We start from the raw sequence: 12269 nt of genomic DNA on the forward strand, positions 1-12269 counted from the left end.
TTGGCGTCGTGCTATCTAACGAGAGGCCATAATTTGTAACAGGCATGCCTTATTATCTATTTATTATGAATCGTACATGGGATGGAAACGGGTGTAACAAGAGAAAACGAGACGCAGAGAAAAGCAATGGTAAACAAAACCATAACAATACGAAGGTGATGATGGATTCATTTACAACATAAATTGAAACAATAGCTTTGCACCTGCGTCAGCCGTTCAATTACGTTTTATTATACCACCTCCACCACCACTACCCACAAGACAGGACATCGGCAGTAGCAGCACAGACGTCCTGAAGCGGCTGCGGTACCAGCACCAACAGAATGTTTTCAAACAAATGTGCAACGTTTTCAAGCAGCAACAAAGAGTAAACAAACGAAGCGGAAACGAATACCTCATTAGAAAGTGCATTATCATCGCGAACGCAAAAATATAAACACTTCTACCAATACAAGTCATCCCCAACGGCAAAACAAAATTTGCGTAATCCCCTTCAGAAGAAGGAGAAGAAGGTGTAAACTGTTGAACAACCTCATGACGTAAAGTCCCCAAACTACCAAATGGTAGCCAAAATTATGGCTAGTGAATATGCCCAAGTCGATCGAGAGCACCAAATGAGTCTATTTGGAATATGTAACGTAAGCTTGTCACTGACCACTTAACCCCTGTAAAAGGAAAAGATATGAAAGTGTATGTCCAGTCAAATATTCTACAACTTTCCCAAGCAATTATTTGATTGATTGAACACATTTTATGCAATTCCTGAATACAAAGCTAAGCAATCAATTTCATCTCTGCTGAACCAGTAACGATGCCCGTCAAACTATCTAATGTCACGCTTGCTTTTGCAGTTACGTAACGAATATGTTTGTCCCTTATTATTGTTGATGATCTAGTAGTTCATAAATAGCTTGCATAAATAGTAGTGCATAAAAACTGTTGAATTTTCCTACAACTTTTAAAACCATATTAAAGCAGTAGCTGTTTTGCAAATTAATATTTGTTTGATTGTTGAAGTTCTTACTTTATGTTCCCTATTTTTTCATAGGAACCCTACGGCACTTATACATCATGTTAGCTATGATAAATGCACTTCTATCAGAGTGTTCCATAAAAGCATAATCAAAATAGTTCGTTTTTGTTTGTATCTGTAAATTAAAGCTACGAACTTTTTTTTATTTTTTTTTCTCTGTTTTAAATAGTGCTAATATTTATGTTTCCACGAATGTGAAGCAAAGTATTGGTTCAAATGTAACTTATACCATCGTGTATACATTTAGACAGCAATCAAATCGCTCCACTATTACGCTCCATATCTTGTACATAAGCAAAGAATCACCAGGTTGGCAAAACAAAAGACTCAAGGAGAAAACAATACTCCATGCGTGAGCAAAGAACGGCGTAGGGTGTTCGAAGCAGAGTAATTTGTAACGGTGCCTTGCAGAGCAACACAGACACATTCACTTTAACAGTAACATTTTTGTAAATTATGTTTACCCGTCAACGAAGATCATCCTTACTTATGATTTAAAAGCTTACTTTCAATGAATCTTCAACTTTTTCAATGCAATGGCTTGGTGGAACTACAATGAAATCAATCGAGATCAATAAGGCTTTACGTTTTAAATTTCGACTTCTTTTGGTGAAATTTATATATTGAGGTAGGCGATGTTTTTCGCACAGCCAGGAAAAGTAAATGGGAAAAGAACAAGTAATCAAATGGAAATATTAGCAATTTCTTCAGATTAATTAGTACCCTTGTATCTTCCACGTTGTGTAAAGCTATGTGTGGAAAAAACGCTAGAATTGCATATAGAAAAACATATTAATAGAAAAACATCGCCGTACTGCAGGCATTACACCTATCGACAACTCAAACTATTCGGTTGAACTTCGATTGACGCACTTTGTTCACAACAGCTGATAAACACTTGAAAGAAACCGGACCGAAGTTTTTAATGCTCTTCAGTTGAAACCGAACGGATCTTTACAACTGTATTTTACATAGAAGCTGGTGTTCCACGAGTGACGTCATGAAAAAGGGCCACCAATGAAAAAAAGATAAACACCCGAATATGACGCTCTAACAGTCGAATACATACAAAAAGAAACAAACTGATGTCGGACTGATCACGCAAAAGATAACCAAAAGAGTGAAACAAACAAACTGAAACGTGTGACGTTTTTTACTATTTAACGGTGAAATCATACTACGCTGAAAACTAATGAAGAAAAAATTAAGCGTGCGGTTTTGGTGAACCAGTTGTACGAAATGTATGATATTTAAACGTAAAAGAAGATCGTTAAGAAGAAGATAAGAGTAAGAAAAGAGACACAGTGACTAAAAACAATTGTTAGATTTTTTTATTATATATATTATATTGAAAATATATTATATATATACACATATTTGAGGGAGAGTTCAACCAGTCAGATCTTATGGAGGTCAGCGTATTAGCGTGGACAAAACAAATTGAAGAGTTAAATAGCGCTCGAGTGTGCGAGAGTGAGCGACAAAAACAAAATGCGGAAGTGATAGAGACGGATAAGTTCAGTTAAGTATTTGCGTTCCAAGTGAAAATTATAATCGAGAAAAAAGTGTGTCATTGGCCAGTGATCAATCAAGTGAAAGCGGTTATTGCAAAGGATCGAAGGATGGACAACAAACTACATGGAGATGATATTTAGCTATCCAACTTTGATATTTATTGAAAAATAATAGAGGCTATAATATCGTTGAATATTTGTAGAAAAAGGAACCCTTCCATGAAGAGGGCGTACGCTCAGCGAGAAAATGAGCGTATGTTGAACCAACAACTGTGACCAAGTGACCCATGCGAATGCTGCACCGTAAGCGAATGTCGTGCAGAATTAAGCAGTGCATCGAGTTTTTCCATGTTGAACAGTACGGGTTTGAATGAAACACATGAATCCTCTCTAATATCCAACATGTTTTGGATTTGTTTTATCATTCGTAAATTTAACAGTAGGTGTGTTTGTACACTAGGCTTGTAGTGTCAACACATTACGATGTTCACTTCAAGCCCGAAATGGTATGCATCTCTCTAACGATGATGATGTAAAATATTTTACTTTAGTAATTTGTATGGTGCCACTAAAAAATGAAGAAAGAGTCTAGCTGAAGACGTCGCTGCATTACATTAATGGGCGTTGTCAAAGGCCAGGGTGCGTTTGACTAAAAAAAGATCGAAATGAGTTTATTTTAACCGTATAGGATGTAACGAATGGCATCGAAAAAGGGTATTCCAAGCAGGGCGGAGTTAGTATTCCAAGTGTTGTGATATGATGAGGCATAATGTTTCAAAATTGAGTGTTTTGGTTTAAAATTGATATGTTTATGAAATTGTTATGTTGCTAGTGCACGAGTGTCTTCCCCTTGGGAAGAGTAGAAAAAGACAGTTTAACACGATCAAAATTTATTTACTTCTTCACACACATTGGCTACACCAGACATATAAACAATTACCACTCAGTACTTTGGCATCAATGTCAATAGAACTACACCGAAACTGACGCGTTTTTGCTCGGAAAACTCCACGACCCTTACTAAGCCAAAGGTACAACATCTTCAACACCAGTACGTAACGACTGCCATTCATTTTTGCAAATAGCATTTTTACAATGGCACTGAAATATACTTCTTACTCCTCGGCCACACAATTATCTGATCGAATTTTCTTCGGAGAAACGATTCAACTCGTACACGGGCTTTGCATTTTTCTTGTTAAACTAAGAGAAGTTATCCCAATTGTAGTTTCGAATTTTTATTTTAGCTACTTAGCGCATCTCTGCGTGGGCGCAACTGATGCACTGTTTTTCTTTTATGCTTTCAATTAATGAGCGTGAAGTAAAAACCATACCTTCCGTGAAATTGAATCCCTAACAATAGCTGTTTTTATTGGAAACTTTTTGGGAAAAACCGCAGATCAAAACAAAACAATCACTTAAAGGTATAAAAACAAGCACTAGCTGCAACAACACTATGCCTAATATAAACTGCCAACGACAGAACGGTGGACTCGTATGAAAGATAAGGAATCGATTTTTTTTTTCTGGAAACGTTTCCCTTCCGAAGGAACTACTTAACGCCGCGCACGCACTCATCACACAAGAACATCAAGAAACCGCATGTAACCGTAGCAATGGTGTTAGTTTACTCTCGATGACTTCATGACTCCAAGATTGGAAACAACAATAAACTAAAACCATATATGAAGAACGAAGTGAAACAAGAACATGCAAACATGAAAAAAATACTGAAATAGGCGAAAAAATTAGTTTGCTGGTACTATAGAGAAAGTCACATTCGAATTTTTCAAAAAGTGTTTGAACACATTGATAATACGCCAGAAAAAGAAACTTTACTAGAGCGAGCCCGCTTCCTTCAGTACTTGATGAGTGAATCAAACAAACGACAACAACACGCCATTTATTGCATCGCACATGGAATGATTACACTGGTATAGAGGAATTGAAAAGATAAACTACCCAAACCGCTAAGCAGGATAAGATGTATCACTGCCAATGGAATAAGACAAACAAAGCATACCTATCACGACATAAATGCATTGAATGAAACAATTTGAAGCAAATATTAAGAATCACACGATAGCTGAGCTCCCATACAATTGGTTCCAGCATCATCCCTTGTGGAAACACCGAAATCCGCAATAGAGGAAAATAAAGCAACCACTGAGACAAGGTGATCGAAAGGACACTTATCTTAATTGAACCTAAGTATAAAGATTGATTTCATTATTTTTGATGATACAAAACCAATAAGAAAAATTATATGATTACTCAAACATAGAATCTGTGCGTACTGGAATTATCGTATTTCATGGTGTTGAGTGGTAGAAAATAATGAAATCCAAAATTGAAACAAAATGAGTGTAACAATGAAAAACAAAAAAAAACACAAAAAAAATAAAAGTTTGATTTGAGCTCACATAGAAATTTAACCTATCATCAGATCAGCTGCTACGTTAATTTGAAAGTCAAAAATGGAAAAGAAAGACTAGAAAGTTAAAATATGTTTGATTTATTGCTGCTTCGGATGTAGAAAAAACTGCACAGGATAATGCATCTTAAGCACATGAATAACATGACCAATTAAAAGTATGTAAACATGGACACTGAAAAATAATTTCCCATAAAAAAGCAAAAAAAAAGATTCGGTAGTTTGTGTAGCGTTTATTTTATCTGTATAACTTTATCATTGTATATTCCTTCAAGAAACAATTGAATAAGATAACACTTCTAGGCTACCTTAACCGCGTAGAAAATATAGCGTTCAGCACAAGCATGAATAAAAATGAACTAAAAGCTATAGAATTAGAAGATCACCTTGTCCAGAATCCGTGAAATATTGTGTAAGAAATTGAAATCAAATTAAATGAAAATCGAAATAATACACACATCTCTTTGGTCAGTAGTGAATAAAGGAAACATATGCAACCAAAAGAAGACGAATAAAACAATGTCACAGTTTGAAATGTCACAACATGCTAAACATAAACAAAATCATTGCAAACTATTCAAACACAAAACCTACTTACCTCAAGTTTGAAAAAAAGAATAGAAATTTAAAAAAAAAGTAAACCATATAAGCAGCAGCGAGCAGTGACTCATATATTTAGAAAAAAAACAATATTCAAACAACAAAAAAGGCAACATTTGCATGGATAATTCATCCGTGCGTATACATACTAAGGCATATAATTGGTTACCCTACCAAAACTGATCGGCTATCTAATACAAAAGACTAAATGAAGACGCCAAGAGAAACAGCTCAGTTGTCTAAAAAAACTAGCAACATATAAATCCGTAACCCCATTGAACAGGTTATAGAAATGTTCTCAAAAAATATTTCCGATTGTCTAGCAACAAGTGGGAAAAAAACCAACAGTAACAGGTGTTAACTTGTTTTTTTTTCATTTTTACAACGGATGTATGTGTTTGCTTGATATAATCCAACGTTAATTGTGTTTATGTCTCTAGTGTAAAATTAACAACCAAAATCGAACCGACAACCATTAACTTTCAAACTGCACACGGGCAAGATTAATGAACGCTCTTGAATACTGTGGTTTTGGTAAATGAAAACCTAGTGAATGTCACACATGAAAAATATAAAAACAAATCCTTTCGTCGGAGTAAAGCGAAGAACGAACCGCTTGCGTCCCGAATTTGAAATGGTTTCGATGTTATGGCTTGAGTTTAAAGGTAGCACATCACCAACTACCCTGCAGAAACTCACAAAAAATAATGGAAAGCACAATCACGAAACATATGTTTAAAATTAATCTTTCACTTTAATTTAATGTAAATCGCTTTCTGAAGCCGCATACTGCTAATATGAAATATTACTTCCTTAAAATACTTTTTACTTATGGTACGTCTATCACCTACTTCTTGTACTTCTATCTACTACTTGTATTTGAATTTAATTACGTTTAATTTTTCTTTGAACGGAAAGGATCTATTAGAATTGTAGAGGGATCAACATGCAAACTGCACACGTGCGCCCTCAATTCCTCGTACATCGTTTCGTAACGCCACTGATATCATCAACCCTTCCCGTTAAAAAAGGTTGTTTGTTACGATATAAATGAGAGAACCAAAACACATTGCTTTCATTAGGTGAATTGATTCATGTCCTCTGCCCAAAAAATGCCACCCAACATTTTACTTTTCGTTTTAACATTTTAGACTCAAGAAAATTGTATATTAGGATGATTTCCTATACTTGTCTTTATCGAGAAGCGATAACGTCGACGGTAGATCTAAATGTTTGAGTACATAACTTAATTTTTATTATTCCAAACCAACCGATTGTAGCATGAACAAATCTATTTTCTTCTTTTTTCTCAAACAAGGTTGTTATTTTTCAATATGTCGACTTTGCTTTCTCATTACACTACCGTGTCTCCTTTTGAAAGTGTACGATTGTATTATTCTTATTATTTTTCTTTTGAAATAGGTACTTATCTAGGCACAGTTGTCCCAATAGAACAAAAGAAATATTGAAACATAACGGATAATGAAAAGATTTGGAAATGCTTTGCACAGTTCTTCTGAATGAGGATAAAATGGAGCAGATTAACAATAAGTACAAGAAGTACGAAATACATGCAAAACACAACCAAGAACACCTTATTACTGTTTACCCTTCCCCCTCCCTCTTCCCTCATACTTCTACAGTAACGATACGGAAATTACATCTGATCCATACTATGCGTCACGACATCTTGCAACGACACAAAAGAAACCAACAACAAATTTATAAACTGGCGAGAAATAGTGTAGAGATACAAGACCAGGATATCAATTTTTGAACTAGATTTAAGTGCTTTAAGTTTAACTTTTTACACGCCACCAGTTTTAAGGAGACTGAACTACACCCGTTGAGTGGTGGCGTGTTACAAACTAATTTACACATTTTACAAAGCAATAGATACGCTAAACCGCCTACACCTATCCTCATAAATAAACTACTGTAGGCTTCCAGATTATCACCCACATAGTATTTCATTTTATTTTTATTCGCATATCCCGTATTGTGTAGGAATAGTTCTCCTTTACCTCAATTTGCAGAAACGAATTGCTACCACAATATGACAAATTTAGTAGCCAAATTTACAAAATTCCTCTCCTATCTCCCTCGAAATAAAACCTGTTCGGATTCTCGAAAAAATCTGTGAAAATCCTTTAATTCCTATATCAGAAATCGGGCAAGAAGTATCCCGAGAAAATGATGAAATAAAAATACAAGTCGCCGAAGGTATCTCGTCGTCGTTGTTGTCGTCGTCGCTGTCGTCGTCCGCTCGCAAAGAATAAGATTATGAGTTTTAGGATATAATGCAAATAATTGACATGCCTGTGTGATAATAGTTTATATTCCTGTCATTATCTGTATTAATATTCTTCCCCTCAGTCAGTTGTGGATGGGACAGTTGGATACGGAAAGGAAGAAAGGACGAGTGCATGAGAAAAGGACACGAGAACAGCGAGAAAAGAAAATAGTGACGTAGTCGAGGTCGAGTTCGAGGAACTAGGAATCCAAGGAACCGCACAAGAACGAAGCGGACCTGTAATCCTATGGAATGCAAAGCTAAGTTGAAATTTAATGTATAACAAGTAACAAGAACGAAAAAGATCATGGACAAAAGGGCAAAAGAAGGAGAACACAATGTTTTGTTTATGTTCTTGCGTTGTAAAATAGTAAACTGGTCCAACTATTAGAAGTGAAGCAAACGGTTTACTAATGGGAAGTGAAACCAATATATATATAAATATATATATAAAGGGAAAAAGATTTATATATACACACATATTTTTAGGGTGGTAAAAACAGAAATCAATGCTTTTTCTCTCATATATTTCTTTGAATATTACTTTTATTAAGATTATGGTTATGTATCTATTATTACATTTTTTTAATTTTAATTATCATGACTATTATTACTCTACAACTACTATTATTATAGTTGCCTATTATGAAAGTTTTCTACCGCACCAGCTAAAGAACTGGAATAACGAATATTTCGAACACAAATAATAAACCAAGCAAAACACGAAAACTCACACACAACAGACAGAAAATAAATGTAAATGTTTTGCATATCGCCAACAAGCCAAGTATGGAAAACAAAACTATCCACGTTTATTGATTATTTGAACCACAATGAAAATTATTAAATTCAACATCAAGATAAATGCAAGTGTGATACGATGACGCAGTTCGAATTCTTTGAACAAACACAGCAATTTAGAGCTGAGACAAGTCGGATAATTATGCTTTCTGTATGCAAAACCAATTCCCCCCCTATATGCAAACCAATTTTCAACCAACTACAGGAAAAGCGAAGCGTTACGAATACAATATTAAAAATTCTACAAAAAACACATGAAACCATGAAAGGAATTTATTAAAATAATCTTATTTTGTCATAGTAAAAATGAGCCAAGCGCCACAATATTGTCAAAAAGTTTAATGTCTAGGGCATACTTTCATTACGAAATTGAATATACAATCGAACTACAAAAGGCCGAAAGCTGAAGCAAAATTTTATTGAAGTATAAACCAACGTCTCAGAAAAAATGATGCTAATAAATTTAAGCAAACAGGAATTTCAGGCACAACCCGTAATGAATGTTTTAATACCATACAACATATTACGATCATACCATTGCATGCACACAGAAAAATAGTAACTGCATAAGCAGAAATCAAACACCGAAAAAACTGTGCGATTCGATGGTTTATCAATAGAATAAATTAGTGCAACTCTTCAAAATAGAAGTAAGCTGGAAAACAATATAAATTCCCCTACCGGCGAAAGTGGAAAGAGTGTGAAATGAGCAAAAAGCGATAAGCAAAACAGTGAACACTATTCCTCACCAGAAATTAGAAAGGATCAAGATAGAGTGAAATATGGAGGGTGAGAGAGAAGTAGAAAGAGCGAGAAAAAAAAATTAAGTTCATGTGAAAGAAGAAAGATAATTAATTATGGGCATGTGCGAAGTAGGAGAACGATAAACGAAAAACTACCTCAATATCTCTATTTAAAGTAACGTTAAAAAAGGTAAACAAAAATAATTTAACAATCAAAAACACGAAACATACAACTTCTACAATAGGAAGGTTCACTGGTCCGTCGAAGAATGGCAGAAAAGGGAAAGGTATTCACTAAGCTAGCGAATTTCCATGCAACATCTATACCGCAGCACGTGCAAATTTACATACAGAGATGTAATTCAACCGAATAATCCAAGGGTACTATGAAAATAAGAAATACCCAACAAAGCAGGTCTGTTTATCGGAATAGGACCTACTCACGGAAGAGCAGCTTGGGTAGGACAAGGGCAGTAAACCATCATACGCAAGACCCTGTAAAAGAATACGAGACCAGGAAACGAGGAAAAACACTAAAAGGACATATGCGCGAATTGAAGATCAGGATCATGGCCGATAGACATACATATATGAAAACTTATTGATCATAGAAACGAATTAAAATTGAAACAAGATACACAATATAAATATGCAGATGACGATGGATTTTTTAATTTTTTCTGAATAAATTTAATTTTTTCAAAGATTGTAAGTGCTTTTTCTAACACCCATGGAAAGAAAAATACGATTTGAAGATTTTTTTAATTTTTTTTATGAAAAACTAGGACATTTATTCGAACAAGCGTCAGCTGGGGAAACATATATGTACATTTTTAGCACAATTTCCTTTCTGGTCGCATGTGTTTCCTTCTGAACATTACCGTTTACACTGTAATGGTATGTGCAAAATAAACCCATCTGCGCTGGATTTGATTCGATTTCAATGATATTCTTGTTTAACTGATTCATCTGGTAAATCTTCTGAAAGCCAATTTTATTTTAGTTCTATCGATACAAACGATTCCTTTTGTAGAGTTTAGATGGGTTCATCAAATAATTTTTCATTGCCATTGAACCATTGATACTGAAAACAGGATGCCCACAGACGAATGCAGCAAGATTGTCGCACCGGGAGAACAGCAGCTGGAACGAACAATCTAAAATTTACTACAGTAAATAAGAAACTGACTCTATTTAGAAGGATTATGCTGGAAGAGATACATGACACATACAAAAGTAGTAATTTCTACACGCCTCCGCCAACGCACCGTCATGGACACGTATCAGGCTGATGGCGAGCACGAGTGCGACATAGTAATACCCGCGCTCTCATAGTAATGCCCTAACGATCACTAAGGCCACCCCCGATCTTCTTCTCGAAGATCTTCTTCGAATCACAGAAGCCGTGCTTTGTCTTCCCGAAAGAATTCGGCCCGGAGGAAGTGGGTGTGTCTCTCCCAATGTTGCGCATTCGCATCCGACACTCGGCGGGCATCTCTTCCGGCTCACTGTCGTCGCTTTCGTCCGCCTGACGGAACGCATTCGCGATCGGTTTCATGAGCCGCTGAGGTTCTTTGCTGAGAGGGGCGGCTAGCTTCATCTGTATGCCTCCGACCGGTGCCTTCACCTTGAGGATGGGTGGCTGGCCAACTGCTATACCGCCCGAGGTGGGTGGGCGAATCCCTGATAGTCCTAGCGTGCCTTGAAATGAAAGTGTTGTGTTCCTCAGAACGATTAACCCACTTGTACCATGCAAAACAAGTTACAGGAACGAGTGAGGGGGTTGGGGTTTAATAGCAGATGGCCAGACAAAGAAAGTGGAGGAGATAGCAAGGGACAGTGGGAAATTATCTCACCACCGGGACCGGTGCCGGTACCGTTCTGACCAGCTGTGTTGTAGATGCGTCTCTTGCTGTTAAGTGCGTCCTGTCGCCGCAGCCGTTCTTCTTCAGCTTGTCGTTCAGCTGATCGTCTCTGTTGTGTCTGTTGCGATGGGCATGGTCGGGAAGAGAAATGTGATGGGGGCGAACGAGACCGGGAGCGTGAACCGGAATACACCGGGGATGGTGTTTCTGAACTAGCTAGAGATTTATTTTGACTTAGCGAAGATCTGGTTTGGTTAAACTTCTCATCTTCTCGCCGTCGTTGCCGGTGATGTCCTGTTGCAGCAGGAAGCAAAGCAATATGTAACTCCTCGATTCTTCTATAACAACAACCGAAAAAACTTACCATCGTCAGTGCGTTTATCCCAGCGACTCATTGCGTTGTATTTAAGTGATGGCTAGTACGATAAAGTATCGCAAATACAATTCAGTTATTGCATCAATACCTGCACTTGGAAACTATGTTTATCAAACTAAACAGTAAGAAAAATTACGAACTTTGGCTGTCCGTGGGACAGCGCACTCAAAATTTGTTTAGGATGTCAGGTTGTGACATTTAACGCACATTTGCTTCTTCGAAGCAAGGCAAAAAAGGCTAGGTGACAACAGTGCAGTACAAGAAATCGATACCACCAGCGATATCAAATTTTTTATTCAGTAATGTTGATGCACGAAACTTGATAGTAAGCAATTGAACAGTTCGCTCGATTGTATGCGGTATGTAGGTAATTTTGCATTCTTGGACACAACTTCCTGTCCAAAAATCTATTCTTCGCAGACACTGCGACTGTGAAATTACTTTGACCCGACCTGCTGTTTGTAATGTCTTGATCAAAATTTGACAACTGACATTTGCAAAAGGTGTCTTCATGAAAAAGGTATGATATCCGAGGTGTGTAAAAATACGAACTTCGTAATGACGGTTTTTATTTTCATAACTTGCAAGTTGGTAAGGAAATGTAGAAATA

The 12269-nt window shown here is 36.4% G+C and overlaps 1 protein-coding gene across 1 annotated transcript; it reads right to left on the bottom strand.

Moving 5' to 3' along the window:
- Positions 1-10452: 10452 nt before the first annotated feature.
- LOC131285969 (uncharacterized) lies at positions 10453-11678 on the bottom strand. Its single transcript, XM_058314822.1, has 3 exons — positions 11648-11678; positions 11275-11577; positions 10453-11119 (listed from the first exon to the last, which is right to left on the bottom strand). Exons 1-3 carry the CDS (start codon positions 11676-11678, stop codon positions 10761-10763), a joined length of 693 nt encoding a protein of 230 aa, XP_058170805.1. The 3' UTR covers positions 10453-10760.
- Between the last annotated feature and the right edge of the window lie 591 nt (positions 11679-12269).

Source organism: Anopheles ziemanni, chromosome 3, assembly GCF_943734765.1.
Source record: "Anopheles ziemanni chromosome 3, idAnoZiCoDA_A2_x.2, whole genome shotgun sequence".
NCBI classification, from domain to species: domain Eukaryota; kingdom Metazoa; phylum Arthropoda; class Insecta; order Diptera; family Culicidae; genus Anopheles; species Anopheles ziemanni.